At 32.5% G+C, this 24129-nt stretch overlaps 1 protein-coding gene and 1 pseudogene across 1 annotated transcript in view; both read left to right on the forward strand.

The window, feature by feature from the left end:
* The window catches only part of STXBP5L (syntaxin binding protein 5L), a 429885-nt gene that overhangs the window by 342269 nt on the left and 63487 nt on the right, over nucleotides 1-24129 (forward strand). Inside the window, exon 21 of the mRNA XM_045902962.2 lies at nucleotides 4506-4571. Within this exon, the coding sequence (XP_045758918.1) occupies nucleotides 4506-4571 (66 nt within the window). The remainder of the gene's footprint in view (nucleotides 1-4505; nucleotides 4572-24129) is intronic.
* LOC123834356 (actin-related protein 2/3 complex subunit 1A-like) lies at nucleotides 7772-23438 on the forward strand (annotated as a pseudogene).

Consider the following 24129-nt stretch of genomic DNA (forward strand, 5'->3'; position numbering starts at 1 on the left):
GCAAGGATGTAGAGATAAGGAAACCCTTGTGCACTGATGGTAGGAATGTAAATTGGTACAGCCACTTTGAAAAACAGTATGTAGGTTCCTCAAAAATTAAAAATAGAACTACCATATGATCCAGCAATTTCACTTCTAGGTGTCTATGCAAAGAAATAAAAAATTAACTCAAAAAAGATATATGCCACTCCCATGCAGCATTATTTATAATAACCAAGATATGGAAACTACCTAAGTGTCCATCAATGGATGAATGAGTAAAGAAAATACAATTGAGTTACACACACATACACACACACAATGGATTATTATTCAGCCATAAAAAAGAAGGAAATCTTGCCATTTGCAACAACATGGATGGACCTTGAGAACATTATGCTCAGTGAAATAAAGACAAATACCATACGATATCACTTATATGTGGAATCTAAAAAAGAATAGAGAAAACAAAAATGAGCACATAAATACAGAGAACAGATTAGTGGTTTCCACAGGCAGAGAGTGGAAGATGGGTAAATTAGTGAATGGGGTCGAGGGAAAACAAGAACCAAGTACAATAAGTGAAAAGAAAAATTCACTAGAGGGACTCAACAGTCGATCTGAACTGGTAGAAACAGAATCAGCAAACTTGAAGGTAAGCTGATAGAGACTATGCATTCTGAAGAAGAGAAAAAAAAATTGGGGTAGCTTAAGTACACCAACATGTCCATAATAAGAGTAGTAGAAGGAGAGAAGAGAGAGAAGCAGAAAAATATGCAAAAGGATAATGGCAGAAAACTTCCAAAATTTGATGAAAACCATTAATGTGTATGTCCAAAAGCTCAGTGAACTCCAAATAGGATAAATGCAAAGATATCCACACCCAGACATGGCATAGTATAAATTCAGAAAGGTAATGAGAAAATCTTGAAAGAACTGAGAGAAAAATGACTTGTCACTACAAGGGAACTCCAGTAGGATTAATAGTTCGTCAGAAACAGTTTAGGTCGGAAGCAATAGGACAACATATTCAAAGTGCTCAAAGGAAAAAACTAAACCCCAGAATCTTATATCCAGCAAAATGATCTTTCAAAAATGTAGATGAAATAAAGACATTCCCAGATAAACAAAAAATGAGAGAATTTTGTTGCTAGCATAGCCACTTTACAAGAAGTACTAAATAAAGTTTTCTCAGGCTGAAGAAAGTAAACACCAGATGATAACTTGAATTCACACAAAGGAAAAAAAAGAACATTATTAAGGTAAATATGTAATTATAAAATAATGTAAGTGCACATTTTTCATCTAACTGATTTAATAAGCCATTTATAAAACAATATGTATAAAATTGTATTGTTGGGCCTATAACATATAGAAATGTAATATATTTTCAATAACAGCACCGTGGAGGTAGGTGGGAGCAAAGCTGTATTTGAGTAAGCAGATGAAACCAGCTGGATTGACCACAACAAATGAAGAGAGCTAGAAATGGTAAATTAGAAAGTTAATACACAAACTTTATAAATACATTTTTTGCTCTCTTCTGTCTCTCAGGTTTTATAAAAAAAACAGTTATATAAAGTAATTATAATATGTTGTTGGATTTCTAACATATATGGATGTAATGTGTATGCCAATATAATAGCACATAAAGGGGAAAAGAGGATATAGAGCTATATAAGAGTAACATTTCTATATCCCCCTGGCATTAAGTTAATATACACCTGAAGTCGATTCTGATAAATTAAGATGTATGTGTTGTCTTAGAGCAATTACAAAGAACTCCAAAAATATGATGACAGAGGGGCACCTGGGTGGCTCAGTCATTAAGCATCTGCCTTCAGCTCAGGTCATCATCCCAGGGTCCTGGGATTGAACCCCACATTGGGCTCCCTGTCAGCAGAAAGCCTGCTTCTCCCTCTCCCACTCCCCCTGCTTGTGTTCTCTCTCTCGCTGTCTCTCTGTCAAATAAATAAATAAAATCTTTAAAAAATTATGATGACAGAATTATTAAAGAAAGAATAAGTTGCACCAGAAGATATTTACTTAATGCCAAACAAAGCAGTAAAGGAAGATTAGAGGGATAAAAAAGACAGGAGACATACAGAAAACCTAAAGTGAAATGACAGATGTAATCCAACTATATCAATAATAACATTAAGTATGGATAGATTTAACAATCCAATCAGAAGATAAAGATTGTTGGACTAGATTTTAACTCTATACTATTTGAAGGCATAAAGATACAAATAGGTTGAAAGTAAAAGGATCATGCAAACAGCAAACATAAGAGGCTGTAGTTAATATCAGACAAAATAGATTTTAAAGCAAAAAAAAATGTTACTAGAAATAGAGACATTTAAAATGAAAAAATGGTCAACCCATCAAAATTTAACAATTATAAACATCTAAGCATCTAACAACAGAACTAAAATGTACATGAAGCAATACTTCACAGAATCAAAGGGAGACAGACAATTAGAAATTTCAATACTGCACTTTGAATAAGGATACAAGGACTAGGTAGAAGACCGAAAAGGAAATAGAAGACTTGAAAAATGCCATGATCGAAACCTCTATACTGAAATCTACAAACTAGTGCAGAAAGAAAAATTTTAAAAGATCATTTAAATGGAGGAGAACACCATGTTTATGAGTTGGGAGACTATTATTTAAATGTTTATTCTGCCAAAATTATCTATGGACTTATTACAGTCCAATAAAATGTTGGCATATCCTTTTGTAGAAATTGAAAAACTGATTCTAAACTTTATTTAGGAATGCAAAGAATCTAAAATAAAAAGCTCTTGGAAAAGAACAAAGTTGGAGGATTTTACTCCTGACTTCAAGATGTACTATAAACCTACATTAATTAGTGGGATACTACAGAATAGAAAGTCCAGAAATAAAACTATATTTATGTAGCCAATTTATTTTTTACTAAGTCACTAATAAAATCAATGAAGAAAGGAAAATCTTTTTAACAAATAATGATAGAAAAACTGGACAAACATATAGGGGAAAATGGACCTTAATCTCTTCATACCACAAAATTAATTTGAGATGAAATATAGTCCTAAAAAAGAAAGCTGAATATTAAAAAGTTTCTTGAAGAAAACAATAATATCTTCATGACCATGGAGTAGGCAAAGATTACTCATATAAGAATTTAAAAAAATCACAGAAGGAAAAAAAATGATAATTTGTCCTTCAAGAAAACTAATCTGATCATCAAAAGACACTTCATTTTCATTAAGAAAATGACAAGATAAGTCTCATATGGCAAAAAAATATTCACAATACCTACTTCTAACAAAAGATTCTTAAATATATAAAGAATTCTATTCAAGCTTTGGCACTTAGTTCTGTAACCTTAAATAGTTTAAACTCTTCGAACCGACAGTTTCTTATCTGTAAAACGTAAGAGTTGGGCTAGAGTACCACAGTGGACCTTTTCTAAAATTCTATGATTTTTTGAATGCACAGCAAGTTTATTCATACAAATTACATAAAGGACTGGTGGCAAGGATTATGAACAAAGATAGCTTTGGTAATTGACAAAGTACTTCTGGGTATGGGGATTTACATTAAAGTAGAAACTCTGAATATTTATTTACGAAGAAAAAGTATACAAGAATCTCCTACAAGGATAGGAAAACCATAATTAAGGATGTTTTATGAATGCCATAGTAGTGAGAATTACAAAATGTTTATTAACCTATTGTGTCTATCCTTGTGTCAATAGATCCTTGTATATGTCAGTAGAATGACAGAATATTAAAAATAAGAGAAAAATGTAGTGTTTATTATAAGAAGGAATTTGATGCCCTCAAATCACTTAATATGTACTACATAACACTACCTTTTTATAACTAAGTATAATATTTAAAATTTGTAGCATACCCTTAATGTTCCTTATAAAACCCAATAAGCATTTCTCTTGAAAGTAGATTTGGTTAGGTCTTTTTAAAAACACATTATAAGTTGTATTATTTTTGGTCTATTTTCAGGTGAAACTTAGGTCATTTATTAAAGTAGCACTGGGTGTAGACGAATCATGAGAGACTAGGGACTCTGAGAAACAAACTGAGGGTTTTAGAGGGGAGGGGGTGGGGGGATGGGTTAGCCTGGTGATGGGTATTAAAGAGGGCACGTTCTGCATGGAGCACTGGGTGTTATACGCAAACAATGAATCATGGAACACTACATCAAAAATTAATGATGTAATGTATGGTGATTAACATAACAAAAAAATAAAGTAGCTATTTCATATGAAAAAATAAAAAAGATTTTATATTTTTCTACCATTATGTTCAGTTACCCTTTGCATATCTATTAGTTATTGCTCCTTATTGTTTCCGGTATCACTTGTCGAAACAAATTATCAGAACTATTGTCATAACATGAGACTACAAAAGTAGTTTTCACAGGGGGAAGAAAAACCTTTTCAAATTTTCAGGAATAAATAAGAATTATCTACAAAGTGTTAGCAAAATTTATCTCACTTATTATCATTTCATTTTCAGGTTTAACTGAGCTAAATGACAGTCCAGTTCCCCTGGAACTCGAGCGCTGCAAGTCTCCCACTTCAGGTAAACATGAATGGTACCTTTCAGTTTTCCGGTAATTCGCTGCAGTAATCTACTGCTTTATTTTCATAATTCTTACAATGTGAAATTCATAACTTTAGTAATTGTAATATAGTTTCTGAAATTTAATCATAAACAAATTTGACTCCAAAATCAATTCGAAATAAATGTCTTTAAAAATATTTTTGGCCTCCCAAAAAATTAAGACCAGAGGTATGAGTGTAGCACTTTTTTTTTTTTAATTAACATATAACATATTATTTGTTTCAGGGGTACAGGTCTGTGATTCATCAGTCTTACACAATTCACAGCGCTCACCATAGCACATACCCTCCCCAATGTCCATCATCCAGCCACCCCATCCCTCCCACCCCCCTCCACTCCAACAACCCTCAGTGTAGTACTTTTAAAGACATTTTAAAGGAAGGTTTTTTACCAGAGGTAAATAATGCTAAATAAAAATTGGTAATGTTATACAGAAATTCTGTCTTCTTATAGCTAGAGTTGAATTAGTGAGAAATATATACTGTAGGTGCAGAGAATATGATACCATTGGACCTTAGTTGGTCCTCTGGACCACAGTTTGGAAACATGTATATTCACTGATAAAAAAAGAAAAAATGATAATATGCTGGAACTAAAGCATCAAGATAAAGCATGAGCCCACTAAAATATACAAAAAGAGTATAAAGATTCCTAGGAATAAGTCTTTAAGGTATGCAAAAAAAAATGTTAGTAGTAGAAATTGTTGGGTGGTGGGATTATGAATGGTTAGCTTATTTTATTTATTTATCTGATTTTTCTCCAATGCATATATAATAATATGTACATTTTTAAGCACCAAAAATATTAGGTATATCTTTGATACTGAACTATAGGTATGTTTACATACAGTATCAAAAATTGTTTTAATTTTTTATTTTAACTTAACATAAATGTATAAACATTTAATACCTTATAAAGGAATTAATTTTGACTTTTAGAAATTCATTTAGAACTGTGACATTTCTTCAGTTTGCTGTCTTAAGAGTTGTTAGTTGTTTATCCTTATTCTTCAGGAATGTAGGCTAAGTAGAATCTAGTTGTGTCTGTGTAAATTTTTGTTTAATCATATCTATTTAATCCTTATTTTACTGCTTTTATTTTAAACATGATCTCATACATTACCCTTTCTTTTGCATTTCTATTGGCATCATCCTAATTTAGGCATTTATTATTCCACATTTAAAGTATCACAAAATGTTCTAACAGGTGTCTCTGCTATCCATCTCTCACTCTTACAATTCATTTTGCAAATCATGTTGCAAAATTAATCTCCTTAAATATTACTTTGATATTTTTATGTCAGAAATCTTCAATATAAAATTCAATTCAATATTCTATATCAATTTAAGTAATTTCACTTTAAATTCTCATCCATAATCTGAATTTTAATAGTAATATAGGGTTCAAATGTCAAAAAGAAATGGAATTTAAATTCTCCCTCCCATCCTTCCCCATACATTGTTTCCATCATTTTGAAAAATAGTTACTTTCTTATTTATCTTTTCAGTTTGTGTTTGTAAACAAACCAAAAAGACATACATTCTTTTTTGCTTCCTGTTTTATACACAAGTAGTATATGCATTTCACTCTGCTTGTTTCAGTTTACTGTGTATCTTGTCTTTCCATTTGATTACATAATCATTACAATTGTATGATATTTAATTGCATGTATGTACTATTAACTTATATAGTCCTTTCACCAATTAAAGGACACTTAGTTTGCTATCAAACTTCTGTCATGTCAAACAATGCTGCAGTGACTAACCTTGGTTCATTCCTCATTTTAAATGTGTACAGGTATACCTATAAGATAAATTCCTAAAATTGGAGCTGCTGAGTCAGAGTATATGCCTGTCTAATCTTTATAAATTCTCCCTATTTTCTCTCCTTCTATCAATAACATCAATAAACCAATGTTTATTGGTTATCATTTTTTTAATTTTATAAGTCTGTTGGGAAAAAGGATATATCAATGTAATTTCAACTTATCTCTCACATTGTTTAATACCTTTTCAATTGTTTAAGAACTCTTTAAATATTTTTTTTCTGTAAATCATCTATTCATACAATTTACCCATTTTCTATAGGGTTGTTTGTTCCTTTCATATCAATTTTTATTGCCTCTTTACAAATTAAGATCACCCTTTTATGACATGAGATCCAAATATTTTTTCTTAATTTTGCTTGTGGTATCTCTTGCCTTACAATAGCTTTCTGCATTCAGATATTTCTTTTAAGGATATTCTTTATGCCCAACAATTTAAATACTATTGGAGTTAACTACTTTTTAAAGTTTTGGTAGAATTCTCCCATCAAGTCATTTAACCTTTATAATTACTTATTTTGTATGTTCATATCTGTAAAGAAAACATTTCATTAAAAAAAAGAAAAGTTTTCATTATGGAAATTTTCTAACAATGTTCAGTGTAACATATGCAAAGACTGTGGTTCTTTCTTTTAGGCTGTTAATAGTCAATCTATTTTTCTGTTGTTGTTTTTTTTTAAACCTGAACCCAAGTTTTACTGGGTTTGGGGGGTTTTAACTTCTGCTTTTAACTGTTAGTTCCCTCCTCCGCTTCCCTTTATTTTTCACTTTTCCTTTTTGTGTGTGTGTGTGGTAGATGCTTAATTCATTTATTTCTTACATTGATATTATTTCTTTATATCTATATAATAAGATTAAATTTCCCATTATATGTGCATTATATGTGTCATAGGTTTTGATAAGTTGTGATCGCATTAACAGTGTTTTCCATATGGTAGACAGTTTTACCTGAGTTAATGTTAACTTGTAGCATTAAGTAGTTATAAGTGTTGCCTTCATATTATTTAAGTCTTTCTTGTCCTTATATTTTGATTACTTGACTCAAGGATGGAGAAAAGGAGAATTAAAATACTGTACTAATAATGTGTTTCTGTTTTTCCTTATATCTGCTGTGTTAAGAATATTCATGTGTAGATATTTTAAAATATATCCACAAAAAGTGCATCTTGTACCATTAATCACCATTGTTCATTTCATATTATGTCTTTTCCACCTGAATTCCACTTTGTTTACTATTAATACAAAAACTCTTGCTTTTTTTACTTGGAATTTTTTGTATACCTTGGTCTTACCTCTTTAGGAGTAAGCTTTTTTAACTGAGGTACAATACGGAATGTCTCTAGAACCTCAGAAATTTCCATCATGCCTCTCAGCCACTTATTCCTACAAAGGTACCTACTGTTTTGACTTTGAACCATAGATTCGTTTTGTGGGGTTTAGACTCTCATATCAGTGAAAACATGCATTATTTACTTCTTTTGTTTCTTGCTAATTTTGTTCAACATTATATATATGATATTCAGTTACATTGCTGAGTGATTTGTATTGCTGTGTGATATTCCTTTATGTGAATATATCTATGCATTTTATTGTTGCTGCACATTTAGGTAGTTTTCAGTTTGGGGCTATTTTAAGTAAAGCTGCTTTGACCAGTCTTGTCAAATTTTCAAAGCAAATATAAACTCATTTTTGTTGCACATGCATTGGAGTGAATTTGGGGGGTCCTAGGGTATGTCTATGTTCAGCTTCAGTAAATACTACTGAGTTTTTCAAAATGGTTATATCAATTTTACTTCCATTAGCAGTGTATGAAAGTTTTACCTGTTCCACATACATCTTTCCCTCAGTAAAATGTTTAGTTTTCATTTTAGAGGTCTTGCACACCTTTCATTGGCTTTATTCTTTGGCATTTGGTGTTTTTATATGCTGTAATTTTTTATTTCTTTTTCCTTGTTGTTTGGGGCAGGAATATAAAAATACAATTAATTTTGTATACTGACATATCTAGAAAACTTGATAACTTCCAATAATTTGTAAATTCTTTTGGACTGTCTATCCAATTATGCTCAGTGTTAAAATTACAGTTCTACTTCTTATTTCTAAAGGAAGACTTTAGCTAGGATCTCCAATACAATGTTGAATATATGTAGTATTAGCAAACATATCTTCCTTCTTCCCAATCTCAGGGATATGTCAATATCATAACTAATTATGATAATTATTGTAGGTTTTTAGTAGACATCTTGCTTTTAGCGTTCTGCCTCTGATGTTTCTTTTTTCATTAATGTTAGAGCAAATCTGGAAATACCACCACCACACTTCTTTCTGCAAGGCAGAATCAGGACTTCACATGCAATGAAGTAGATTGTTTCAAAGCAGGAAGGTTTCAACTACTTTGTTAGGTTACTTGGGACAGAAATGATTCGCTGTGAAAAGATTCACTTATCACTTCAGTGCCCTATTTGAGACTGGTTTGCTAGGCAGGGCCCACCCTTCTTTACTAGCAACCTTAGAATATAAATATTCATAATTGAGGAATGAGATCTCTTATTATGGCTTTTAAATCATTATAGACTTGTTAAAATATATGAAATTTATCCTTGTGGGAATAGTGCCAACAAAGTTTATTTTACCTTAAGAAAATTGGAAATATTATTTGCATATTCCATCCATTTCCCATGAAAAAAAATAATTGTGTTGTATTAAGGGGTCTTTCTAAGCCCACAATGGAGAATGTGCCCGATGCTATTCCTAGAATACCACAGCAGCACATATTCATAAAACTACATTCTGCAATCTCTTCCTATTGTAGGAACTGCTGTATCTAGATTATCAGGAAAGGTCTAGTTAGGGTAAATGCAGACTTTTTAGCCCAAGCTCATAAAACTAAAATGGAACTGAAAAAATTGTGTTTAAGACTTTAACAGTAGTTTACAAAACTCATGAAGCCTATTATCTCTAAAGGTAGAAAAGAATGAAGATATAAACAATTAAAATAGATAACTTATGAATGACAAAATCAATAATATGTAATTAAGGGAAACTAGAATATATGTAATACATCTAACTTTTGAAAAATTAAGAAAAGCAGCCATGCCTCCCTAATGTCTCCTTGATTCATACAGTAAAAAACAGGTCATTAGGTCTGATTAATAATGGCAATTATTATGTTTGTACCTGGGTATATCTCCCCTTTTTCATGTATATATAGCATTTAAGAGCCAATACTATTCTTGCATTCTCTATTTTTTTCCTTAATTCAGTTTTTCTCAAATGTAAGCCTGTATCAAAATCATGTGAAGAGTTTGTTAAAACACAGAATGCTGAGTGCCAGAGATTCTAATTCAACAAGTCTAGAGTGCGGCCTGAAATTTTGCATTTCTAGCAAGTTCCTACATGATGCTAATGCTTCTGGTCTCTGGACCACTTGAGCATCATGCCTCTGTGAAAATTCTTACAATATTTTTTTCAATACTTACCCTCTCAGTATCTATTTTGTGATCTTTTCACCCCTTTAAAATCTGATTAAAACATTGATGCAAATAGCTGAGCAAAAATGGTTGGTAATTAGGCAAGCCAGAGACCAATAATCATTTTATAACTCTGATTTCCTACATGGATCTCAAACTCCCTTTAGCCCAATAAACTGCAAATAAAAATAGTGAAGCTTAAGATTATTAAATATTTATTTGAGCATAATGAGAGAGAACAGAATAGGAATTGGGAGCTAAAAGAATCCCATTGAGCCAACCAGAAAGCTGATGTTCTTAACTCCCAGGATAATATAAACATTTCATATTATTTATTTATTCATCCAACTATTCAACAAGTAATTTTCAGTATCTGCAGTTATGTAGATATTATGTTACCTACTGAGAATAAATGAACAAAATAACATACTCCATGCCAAATGGAACTGAGTCTGTCTGCAGAAACCAACATTAAACTAATAATTTTACAAATAGTTGTTTTTTCTTAAAGCTGTGTAACCCTTTTTCACTCACCAGGTAAGGTTGTGCAATTGGTGTACTACATAAACATACCTCCCAAGAGGATGAGCCGGAACTAACATTCAGCCCTAGCTCCACTTACCTGGAACAGAACTGCAATCCCTCAAGGAAACAGGCCCTTTGTCTTTGGACAAGGAATTGAAAACTAACCTAGCCTTCAACTGTAGATTTATATCTGTCCACAAGATGTGCATTTTTCTAATTTTTCCTCCTTGAAGGTGTGCCTTTAAAAATCATTTGCTCAGATGAACATCTTTTCCTAGTCTAGCATCAGGTTCTAGTACTGCTGCTACCTATGCAGCCATCAGTCCTTGTGATTCTCACTGTCCACAATATACAATAGACTAACTATGCTATCAAGTTCAAGTTAAGACTAGGGTGATAGAAATATGTATCTCTATTAAAATATGTTTATTTAGGTATCTTTAATAAGGGTATCTTTATTAAAATATCATAGAGACTAACATCACAAAATACTAACAAAGAAGTAACCAGCTCTGTTCTTTTCAAACCTGGGTTAGAACTACGTCTTACAGCCTAGCTTGAATGCTCCTTCTGTGTGGTTCTACATTTCTAGAACCCCACTACATCTTCCAAAGAAGAAATCTTCTTCAAGATAGTCCTCTGTTCGGGCAGTACTAAATACTGCCCTCCAAATAGTCCTCTGTTGGGGCAGTACTAAGTACTCAGATAAAGGCACAAAATAGAGACCCTTTCAAATCGTTATCATGAAATTCACCTCTAAGATAAAACTTCTGGGTTCACTTGGGCTAAGAAATTAAATGCCAATAGTCTTTCATTCCCTTCCTTTAGGACTTGCTACCAGAACTCCTGAGGCAGCGCCAGGCTTTTATAGGAATGAAATACCATCTGTGAGACAGCGGAATCAAGTACATCACTTGCCAGGTGAAAGTGAAAATCTCTTTTTTGAACAAACAAGTTTTTCGTATCTCTACAATTTTCTGGACTACACAATTTGTCTCAAAAGCTTTATTCTTATTTGGGCTGAAAATATAGGTCCCCCACAGTGAATGAAGACAAATTTCCCTGAAACAATTAAAACCATAGACACTGACTTCATAAGATACAAAGCAGGAATTCCTAAGGCATCTGTGATTTTGAAAAGTTCCATATAATTTTCATAGTGTTATTTTTCTACTTTAAGCCTGAATACTTTTATCAGACCTATACAAAAATATGGGGGGACCAACAGAGAACTCAGGGAAACTTAAGAGCCAAAAAGTAGAGTGGTTTTGTAAAAATTCTCCAAATTCTTCATAATACAATTAAATATCTATGATCACAAACTACTGATGATCATGGAAACTCCACCAAAGAATTGCCTCAAAGGGGCAATGTTCTCTTAGAAATAGTGAGCAGAAAGGAAGGTCTTATAATCTGTTTTATGCAGAGCCATTGAATATTTGATGCTGTTCAGAGGGACCAAATCAAAAACACAGGTTGTATAGCTTCCTTAAATTAGGCATTCATTACAAAATGGTTGTGACCAGATTTGCAGCTTTAAGAAGAATAAGTTACCAATGTTCTAGACCCCAAATAAAGTCAGTAACCAAGGAATCTAAAAATAATTGTAATCCACAATTTCTCCAACAGTAGTTTCTTTTTTTTATGTAATAGAACACCCCTGTGATAGGCCTTTTTCTGAGGAGAAAACTGACGCTCAGAGTATTTAAATAAGTAGAGCTACAGTTTCAGCTTGGTTACATTTGGTTGTAAAGCCTATGCTTTTTCCTGGTTTTCATTAATAAAAAGAAAAAAAGAAATACAGGAATTGCAAAAAACTAATCACAGTTTAAATTAAAGGACAGCCATGCAGTGACAAAGTTGCTAAGTTATGAAGAGAATGTTTTAACAAAGAAATTCAAAAGAACCTAAGAAATATACTTTGCATGAAACATTAGAAATATAGTTTACCATTTAAGTTCCGGGAAAAACTGGTTTCAAAAGTAGTTTTTAGTTCATAGAATCAACAAATTATCACATTTTGAATTTATTAAGCCTTGTTTGCTAAAAATTATAATCAATGTTGGTATAGTACTTTAAGGCAAACAAAGTATTTTTCATGTGTATTTTCATATTCAATCCTATAGCAACCCTGTAGGGTTAGTGTTGTTCTCCTTTTACACAGATGGAGAAATTATGACTAAGGAAAAATTTCATAACTTGCTCAAGGTTACTCTGCTAATGTCTGAACCCAAATCTTCAGACTTCAAGGTCCACTGATCCCAAATTATTTGTCCTCCTATTATGTGCTTTAAAAAAAAAAAGAGTGTGCTGAAGAACCTAGATCTCTCTGGGGGTTTATAATTCAAGGTAGAGAAGAACAGAAATAAAGTTTCATAATCATTTAACTCTTGTTCATACAACACTAAGAAAAAGTCACTGATTCATTAACACTATCCATATAGAAATATAATACATATTTTAATACCAAGAAAAGTGGAGTCATGACACTAAACATTTTTTTTATGCTGGGACAAATTCAAATAAAGGTCCTTCTTTGCCTGACTTTATCATAGTCACTTCATAAAATGCAGGGCGGGGGGGTGCGGTGGTAATATAGAGGCATGTAGGCCTTTGAGGGCTCTACTGTGGTATGGTGACTCCAAAATTGTGTGTAGGTACTATACCTATATATGTACCAGGTGCTTTTGTTCTATCTTAGTTTCTAGCTTAGGGAAGATAGAGACAAATGAAATTCATTACTATGTTCCAACCAGTCAGTAAATGAATCAATACATAGATAAATTTACAAGCATTTTAATCTAAACTTTTAATTTAGTATTAGATTTATTTATTTTGCAGAAGACATGTAGGCCAACACACATGGTATCTGCTATATCATATATAACATACATATTGTGCTGCTTACTGGAAAGGACATAGCTTTGGAGTCAGAGAAATTTGAACTTACCTGCCATTCCTATCATTATAACTTTAGCCAAGTTTCTCAACCTTAACTGTATAGTAATTCCAGAACATAGATTCTCAATAATATATAGTAGTGGTTATTATATATATGTGTGCTGCTGAAGCGAGCACTAGTAGTGGTTATTATAAAAATAATAATGAATATCCATAGCCTAAAGAGACTGAATTTGATCTCCTTGACTATTCTAAATTTCTAGTATTAGTTGTAGCTTAGCCATAACAAAGTAGAAATCCTTCACTGGAAATCAAAAGATCAATCCAGTTGTTTCTAGCCAAGAAACAACTAATCAAAAGCTTTGAATTAGAAACTTCTAGCCTACCTGTTTATGTTATTTCCCATTAAAGTAGTAAGCCACATTCAGACTGATTCAGGGTTTGTTCTGTTCCTAAAATTTTGATTCAAATGTGGCAACAAGGACCTGAGGTGTGTGGGGGTTTTTTTTACATTTTTATTTTTTTTAAGTTTTTATTTAAATTCCAGTTAGTTAACATACAGTATAATATTAGTTTCAGGTGTACAATATAGTGATTCAACACTTCCATGCAACACCTCATGCTCATCACAAGTGCACTTCTTAATCCCCATCACCTGTATAACCCGTTCCCCAACCCAACTCCCTTCTGATAACCATCGGTTTGTTCTCTATTATTCTGAGAGCTGTTTGAAGCCAATACAACATCCCTCAGATAAACCAGGCTGCACGTTCCATTGACTTTGCCTTGAATTAGGAATTAGGAGAAAAGCAAGTGAATATACAAGTGATTGATGTATCTGATGCACTGAAGATACATGAAATCCCCTAGGCAAAATACTGTTGTAATGCCTGAAGTTCTGTTCATATTTAGGGCTGAGCATATGACCTCATTCTGTCATAAGCTATGCTAAGCCACCAGACTACCCTACCTCATTACTGTAACCGAGCCTGAATTTGGAGGCAGAAAATCTAGAATAGAGATAAATAGTCTTGCAAATGTTTATAATCTGGTGCTATCATAGGGCTTGGCCATCAGCTGACCTTTAGGCCTGAATTTATTATTAGTATGTATTAGTTACATACTAATTAATATTAGTATGTATTTTGCCATCAGCCAATCATTTCATTCATTTGCATCATCTTTGATCTCTTATACCATCCAACCTAATATTTTCTAGGTAAGTTAGAAGGTGATAGATGTGATTAGGTAAGTGATTAACACTATCTATGAGGATGCTTTCCTGTGAATTTTTCTAACTCAGTTTTATTGAGATATAATTTACATAGGATAAAATTCACCTTTTTAGCATACAGTTATAAATTTTATGGTTTTTTTTTTTCAAAAATATACGCCATGACATGTTAAAGTAACAAGAATTTCCTGACAATTTGCCCAGAATCTAACAAAACTAAGATCATAAGAAATCAAACTGTTTTAAGTCTAACACTTTGTGTAGCAATATTCCCTGCCCTGCAGCTGGATTACCTATGGCATTATTTGCTGTATTGTTGTCTCTGAGCCAAGATAGGTAGTTTTTCAAGGTGTGAAGGATGAAAGATACTGTTCTTGAGAATGCACAGGATTTAAAGAGATTTGTATGGAAAATAAGCCCATGATGAATTAAGTGTATGACACCACTATTGAAAAGACAGTGGACTCTTAGGAAGTACTACTGTGCAGAGCAAACAAATGATAGTACTATATAAAATTGGAGACTATCTCAAGTATTCAGTGTTTAATCAAAGGCACCAAATTTTAAATAAGACATGTTGCCCAGATAAGTCATTTTTGATATAGAATACCACAGAGTGACAATATTTTCTTGCCAACTAATAATGAAAATAGCTAACATTAAATGCTTATTAGATAAACACACAATGCTAAATACATTACATACCTTTCCTTAATTAATGTTGATGAGGTCCCTATGAAGTAGGGACTATTATTATTCCCATGTCATAGAGAAAGGGACACATACTCTTCCTGAGATTAAGTAACTACTAGCCCACTATCACTCAGATAGCAAATGGTTGAGTCATGGTATGAATCCAGCTCACTTATGTTCTGGATCACTGGGCTTCACTTCATCAAATACCAGGAAGCCTGCCTTCTTAGAGAAGAGCAAAAGTCTTTGTAGAAATTTACAGAAGAGGAAAAAAGGCATCTAGCCTCTTCTAACAGGGGTTTTACTGTCCTTATAACTACCACATTCCATTCAAAATTAGGAAATGTAAGATCAATGATATAATGAAATTTTTTTTTTACTTAAAGGAACCAAAAAAGTACCTGTCAACTGAAAAATATAATAATCAATTTTAAAAGCTCATCAAAATGTTATCTATATCTGTAACTGTATGTACATCTAATTTAACAACTGTGGACAATATGGTCTCTCGTGTGAAAAATCTGAGATTCATCTCAGGAAATCCTTCTTGTGGAAGGGTCCCGTGTAAAAGTCCCATTGGTTGATTAATATTCATAAAATATTCATAAAACCATAAAATGTTATTTCTCAAAATGTGATCTGCCAACTCTTTGTATCAGTATCACCTTCTTAAAAATTCCTGCTGATCTATTGAGAGTACCTGGAGGTGGCCCCCAAGTCTCTGCAGAGGCTTTAAGAACTGGCATGTGAGAGCAAGAATCATTTACTCTTTATTGCTCCAGAGGTTAGAACTGGGAAAATTATAAATGGTAAAAGAAAGTAGTTTGAGCTCATATAGAAGGAAATTTTAGAGCAATATAGCAACCCAAAATTGGATTTTTTTATAGGTTTAAAGGTTTCTATCAGAACTATTTAAACAGATCGGATATCAAGAATGTTGTAGGGAAAATAGTTTCATTGAATAGGTTATTGGAGTAAATGACCTTTAAGATTCCTTTGAGCCAAGATTCTCTTTTTTGTGCAATGTGCTGAGCCACTGAGTAGTGAGAAGTTTCTATTAACCATTTTCTCCCCTTCAGCTAACAATATGTAATGACAGCGGTGCATATGCTTTAGCTTAGAGAACAGTAAAAATGAAGAAATTCAGAGAGCCACATTCCCAGGGGCACATTGCAAAGGTTAATACATATTGTTTCCATTCTGTACATTTCCAAGACGAATTGCCTCTTACTACCTCTTGCCTTACTCATCTTCCAACCCAAATTCCTCAAATGTTCATGTGTAACATATTTCTCTAACACTTAAACATACTTTCTCTGTCTGCTTTGCCCTCTTCAGAATAACTCCTCAATCCTATCTTTTGATTTTACTGGTTTTTTCAACATTTATTTAGCAAACACTCATTGTACACCTACTCTATGTCAGTACTTTATTAGGTATTGGGAATACAACCCCCACTTTTGGAGAACTCAGTTTCAGGATGTTAAAGAGGAGTAAAAAAAAAAAAAAAAAAATCAGGTGTAATGAAATGTGTTAAGTGTAATAAAGGAAATGTGCACAAGGGGCTATGAAGGTTAAGATAATGGCACCAGATGAAGCCTTAACTCTGAAACTACATTTAGAAAGGAGGCAATTTTTGAGGAGTCTTGAAGAACAAGTAAGAATTTACTAGTTATCTGGACACAAGGAGCACCACCCCCCCCCACCCAAAAAAGAGTGTACTAGCTGGGCAAATGAGGAGAATCATTCTGTGCGTGAATATATTAAAGTTCCCTAATTAATCCCACTATCAAATCATTCCCTTTCCCTCCCTCAGTTATACTATTGAAGATGGGGTTTGTGAGGGGACCCCAGTTTTCAGGCTTTCTACAGAAAACCAAAAAGAGGTAACAAAATGGAGGAGGGGATCCAAAAAACTAGAGCAGATTTGGGAGCCAGAGTAAGTTAGATACTAGACTATAGGATGTGAATTTTCCATCAAAAAGAATAGTGGGAAGTGGGAGGGCATGTGACATTGTGGTCTTTGTCCTGCTTATGTATCTGGGCTTACTGACCAATAGGCAGGAACTGTTTGCCCTCTTTTTGAAAGCATCTTTGTAATCCATTTAAAAATAATACTATATATATATATGTTGAAATACCATATGTTTTTAAAGATTTATTTATCTGAGAAAGAGAGAGAATGAAAGACCAGGGGGAGGGGCAGAGGGAGGAGAGAAAATCCACAAGCAGACTCCTCGCTGAGGAGGGAGCCCATTCGGGGGCTCGATCCCAGGACCTGAGATCATAAACTGAGCCAAAACCAAGAGTCTGCCACTTAACTGAGTGAGCCACCCTGGCGCCCCAAAATACCATATTTAAAAACAAAATAGAAATAAGATAAATCATGATACAAATCCTTCCATTATTTAAAAAATTAAAGATTATTCTAAATACTGAATATACCCCACTCCTTCAGTTCATCTGAATTGTGAATTTACAAAATATATTTGCAACCTCTTATGAAGCATATTATGTATATTTAGTTTGCCATATTTTGATATAAATAACTTTCTCCTTGTGCTAATTCTAAACCCAAATTACTAAAATTTGATTTCTTGGTTGTGCCTTAATCTTAATAGAATTATTTTTAATGTCTTTATTGCAACATTTGCCTGCTGCTATTATTTTTATTAGAATGATAATACTTAGGTTTCCTTTTACAAGTAGTTTAGCATGGAATATAGTAGTCAGCAAAACACAGTCCATAGGCCAAATCCAGCTTGCCACCTATCTTGGTATGACTTGTGAAATAAGAATGGGTTTTTAATTTTTAAATGGTTGGGGGGGGGGGATCAAGAGATACTATTTCATGACATAAAAAATATATTTAAGTTTATATTTAGGCCTTCTAAAACCTGTTATAAAATGTATTCCAATCATATTCCAGTAGAAACGTTAAAGATAGTATCAAGAATGTTATTTGACATATTAAGCTACAAGATTAAGCCATGAATTGATGAAGGAATTTTTTTTCAAAGTTATATTATTAGGTAGCAAAATTCAGAAATTTGTGAGCCAGGTTTTCTGATTTTAAATTGACTATTCTTTCTACTCTGTCATCTGCATCTTTATTTTACAATAACTTTCCTATTTGTAAAGAAAAATCACTCATTAGAAGGTATAAGTTAATTGATTATATCAATTAGTCTTAAAGTATTGACAGAAAAGATGTCTAACATGATTTCCCCTTATGCATTTCTACGATAACATGCATTTCAGTTAAATATTTTGAGATACCCAATGTGAAATCTTTATTAACAGATAAATAATGAAGAAAGATTATAAATAAATTATAGGTGTTTTCTTGGTCTATTCAAACATTTTCTGATAGCTTGATTTATAATATAATTAAATTCATTTTCAAATATCTTTTATTTTCAAGATCTTATCTACTGAATTTAACATTGTACTATTCAATATGAAGTCATTTCATCTGCCATTGGCATGGTTTCCTTGACTATATCATATACACCTATAATAGAATTTTCTTTTTATTTCAAGAAAATATTGAGAGTTTTATCATCAGTTTTTACACTTATCAGTTATTTATGAAATGAGCTCATGCATTTGTTGCAATATTTCTTTACCTATTAGATTGATCTGAAATGGATTTTTGGTTCTTCGCAAATTAAAAAAAATCCCTTCTCATATCACATGTGAAAAAAACTATGAAAAGATATACTTTAATTATTTACTGTAAGAACAATTGCTTTCCTCATGTTTCTGTTTGCATATTAAATATTTACTACTGAATGACAACAAACTAACATCAGATAGTATTTCTGCTTCTATACATGCTCACTAAATATAATGCTCATCAGGATTTAATAATTATACTGTAAAACAACTGTTCCCCCACACTCCTCTTTAATTTTATATAATTAACAACTGCCTTTTTCCTTTTTCTGTTGTTTCAGTTAAAGGATCAAGAAAGTTAAGTCTGCCAACAGATCTTAAGGCTGATCTTGGTACGGTACGCCAACAATTTTAAGTTTTCTTATATTCATTTGGCTGAACATTTTTACCAACCAGTCCATGAATAACAAGTTTCCTAGATGGCAATGTTTGATGGCTTTCCAAAAAGGCTTTCTTAAAAATCACCATACAGTTCTGTTGGCAGCATTCAACATTTCATTTGTTAACAATCATTTTACAAAATTATGTTTGATAAATCATTACACACCAAAATATATAAGGTTTCATTTATTTTTAGCATGAAAATGTTTTTTGAACATTGAATAATCATGCATATGGACCCTACCCTTTGTGACTGTAATCGTGTAAATGAGCATCATTTTTTTCCCAGAATTATTTTCCCTATTCTGTATATTAGTATTATTTAGAATTAATGCTATATAACAACAACAACAAAAAAATGCCTGATACATAAAAGAAAGGAGCCCTAGCTTTTTTTTAATTTTAGAAAAGTTACAGAAAATTTGATTCACTTTTAGTTTATTGTGGGGGTCACAGGCTTATTCATAATTCAAACTCTGAAATAGATAATGCTTTATTACATAGATCTTCATAAATTTTTTCCTTCAGAGCTTTTATCTACTTGTTCCAGCATAGGTTGTTTTTTTTTTTTTAATTTAATTACCTTTGCTTTCATCTCCTTTATTCTAACTTAAAGCCATAGCATTAAATCCTGCTAATGTCATGGTTAAAACAACAAAAATACAGTAATTAGTCTTTGCATTATATTTTAGAGTTTCCAAAGCTGCTTCTCATATACTATTTTACCTGACTTTCTTAGCAGCTCCTTGAAGTTGCTCTTGCTATTCCCAATCTTTTTTTTTTTCTCTTCAGAGAAGAAACAGATCATGTTAATAAATGGTAAAGATTTGAAGGGAGATCATAGAACATGTTACCCAAAGTTTATAGAGCATATTCACATACCTCACCTCATTGTATCTAAATTAAATAACTGTTAAACAAATAATTTATTACATTTAATATCTAATTACATATAATCTTATATGAATTTGATTAATTCATGTTTTATAAATATAAAGCACTACCATACTAACATATTAGTATTATTAATTCAACATTAAAGAAATTGCTATAAATTAGTATTACCATTATAATTGATAATGGACATAAAAGAAGAATCAACATTATAGTTCTATTTATTGACCTCCTACAATGTGTCAGATACTATGCTAAATGATTTGGACATATTGCCCAAGACAAGGTAGTTGATATTGTTCCCATTTTACAAATGAAGAAAGAAGATTCCCAGCCCACTTCTAGATTTATTAGAAATAGCAAAGAAAGCTATTAGTTATAATTCCAATCTGGAGATCAGTTAGCATAGTTGTTATTAATAAACATTAACAAACAATTTCTACAAATGTTAGTCTCTCAAAGTCTCCCTCCCAATAGCTTCATTCTATTTTCATGCATATTTTGAGCAAAGATGAATTATGAAAACTCAGATATATATAAAATTGTCAAGTGCTTGCCACTTTACTAAAGGATTTTTGCACTTAAAAGGATTCACAATAAAATTTCATTAAATCTCTACTTCTAAGTATGTTAATGTAATTTCATTTAAAAAAATGAAATTTCCAGAAAAAAATCATAAGGCTTCTGAACAAGGATAAGTATCTATATAAATGTAAATTCTGGCATATAAAATCTTGGTGTAAAATATACCTGGGTTGCTTGTAACATGCTTTAGGAAGATTATTTTCCAGTAGTATATAATTAATTAGTGAAGGAGGAAGATTTGAAGCTACTGCAGAAGGCCAAATGAGGGCCTGAAGTAAAATAACAACAAAGAAAATGAAGAGAAAAGCAGTCCCCATGGGAGAATTTACAACTGATGGGATTACAGTCGGTGTAACAGGGTTGGTAATGCATAGGAAAAAGAAGTCAAGAATGACTACAAAGTGTTAAGAATAGTTCTCATGGAGAATGCCTGGTTTGAGAGGAAAGGAGAATGAGTTTGAGTTGCTACAGGGACATCCATGTTAACCACTCAGTAAACAATTAGAAATTATTGATAACATTCATTTATATCAAGGTATTATTAGTGACTATGTACATGAACTATTCACTGAAGACAAAGGAAAAAAATGACAAGGTGTTGGAGAGCTTTAGATACTAATGCAACTTCTTTGTTATAATAATCCTTACCTAAAGAACAATATAACAATAACAGTAAAATAATAGTAATAGCAGCAAAAACCTCATACAGTGGATACTAATGCAGTTAGAACCCTTACATAGTTAGCATTTTATGAGGTAATTGCCAGATTCATGGGAAATTGCTTTATACCTAACATTTTACATTTAATGGAAAACTATCTTGTTTCTCATTTTTAACAAAAAAATAGACTTTTCTTTTTCCTAACAATATTTTGAATTAAAAACCTAAAAATGAATTTTATAGAATTCAAGCCTTGAGTGTACATAATCCAGGGGCTGGCACATAACATTATGAATATATTGTTATAGATGCAACATAGAGTACTATAAATGAAACACAGGCCCCCATAAGCCCTTAAAACATATCTATTACAAGATGAATTCCAGCCAATGAAAAAATGCATGGAGAGGCCATGGTCAAAGAACTGTAGTGATTATTTAACTTAATTAAGTCAAAGAACAGTGGCAAATATGATTACAAAATAGAATAAACTTAAAATCTGTAACAATATAGAAACAATAGTGAAATTTTAAAATTGAGAGATGGAATGTAGAGAGGAGGATAGAGTTGCCAAAAAGAGAATTCTATAACTAAATTTGGTGATTAATTGGTGGTAAAGTGAGAACAAAAACAAGCTGAGGAAGAATTGCACTAAATTCACTTTTTATAGGGGAAATAAATGATTATGCATAGGTAACAATTTAAAAAGAAAAATACATATTCGAAATAACCACTAGAAAAAGGGTAAAATACCCCAAAACTTAGGCAAAGGATAATACATATAAAAAAAAAATCAGGAAGATACAACCCACTAAAGTGGGAGAGTAGAACAGAGCCCTGTTCATGTTGACTGACCACAGTCTTCAAATTCTCCACTTTAAGACTCTCAGGACTGCCCAGATTCTAGCTTTCTACCTTTTGAAAAGACCAAGAAGATTGTCACTGCTACAACTTTTTACTAGAGTCAATTACTTGTCATGCCTGGAATACTCAGATTGCCTTTAGCCATAATAACCAGAGTTCACATTTGTAAGAAGAATGAGAGCCAGTGGGTGAAATCTCATGAACTCCAGGAGCACAATGGACACATCTCAGGTATTTATTGGTCTTTCAAGAGTGATCGCATTGTTTTTTGCCAGAGCCAGAAAGATGGTGTCTGGAAGCTAACCCTGATCTTCAGAATTAATTATGTGGCCCTTTTTGTGAAGTGGTCCCCTCTAGAGAACAAATTTGCTGTGAATAGTGAAGCACAATTCATTTCTGCTTATTACTTGAGCATGAAAATGGCAAGTGGGTAAGCAAACACATTAAAAGTTCCTTGGTTTGGATTGGCATCCCAACAATGTTTTCCTGGCAGTAGGATTATGTGACTTCAAATGGAGAGTGCTTCTGTATACATTAAAGAAGTGAATGAAAACCAACCAGTATGCTGTAGGGCAGCAAGATGCATTTTGGTTAGCTGGTATCAGTTCAGTGGTACTGGAAGCTGGGTCTCAGCTTCACCTTCTCTGCCAGTGGGAGCTCTGTAGCCTAGGTCAGCCATGACAGCAATGTGCCTATTGCTGATGCCTCAGATGGTGTTCAGGTTTCATCTGAAAACAGTTGCTGCCACTCCTGAATGCTGAATGAATTATTTGTCTCAGATAACACAGCATTGTGTAGCTGCCAGCCATGATTGCTACCCAGTGTTCTTTAACTAAGATGACCATGGCTCCTTGACTCTAGTCTCCAAACTAGACATTCCAAAACACAGCATCCAGCACTACAGGTTAGCTATGGAACACTTCCAGAACATGACAAGAGAGTCACACTGAGTACTACATCACAGCCTCAGATATGCTGTACCAGAATAGATAGCATTACTTAAGTGGACAAGCAAGATGACTGGAAATTCTGCCCCACAGGAATTAATGGAGCCATGACAACTTGAGATTTCAAAATCTTAGAATCTTCTATCCAAGCCCTTCAAATAATCTGAAGCTGAGTGAATCTCTTTGACCTAGTATGACAGACAGCAACTGACTTCAGGTCTGTCATTTGCATGATGGTGAGGAAAACCAACAACAAGGAAACAATGAAAACATGTATCATGCAAATATCATTTGTATGTTTTGTTTAAATATCATTGGCAAAAGTGTTGAATGTTTTAAACATTCATCTTTTAAAATTTTTAATTTTTTTGCTGTTTTATTCCATTCTTGACCAAAGCTGCCTTTAAGCAGTTCATTATGTAAAACTGTTGCATTAACTCAAGAGGGGGAAAGAGGTGGTATGTAAATTGTCTCCTAGAAAATTAAGTAAAAACAATCAATATGTTCTTTAAAATAGAACTAGGATGAACTGTCTCTCATGTCAATAGATGTAGTAAAATAATTTGGGTTTTATTATAAGAAAAAGACTTTTCAGCATGTGTCACATAACAAAATCCAACAAGAGAAACATCTAAAGCAGGGTGATTCAAAGGTTAGTACTAGGGTACTAATATTCAAGTTGAGTTCAAGACAAAATACATTAAATTTTATAGAAGAGTGCTTATATTTGTAGTGATGAAATGTACATCCACAATGGTGTTATACACAACTAATGAACCATTAAACCCTACATCAAAAACTAATAATGTACTATATGCTGGCTAATTGAACATAATAATAATAAAAGAATGAAAATAA

This window comes from Mirounga angustirostris, unplaced genomic scaffold (genome assembly GCF_029215605.1).
Source record: "Mirounga angustirostris isolate CCGP_5_RB_7025 unplaced genomic scaffold, mMirAng1.0.hap1 SCAF_1, whole genome shotgun sequence".
Taxonomy (NCBI): Eukaryota; Metazoa; Chordata; class Mammalia; order Carnivora; family Phocidae; genus Mirounga; species Mirounga angustirostris.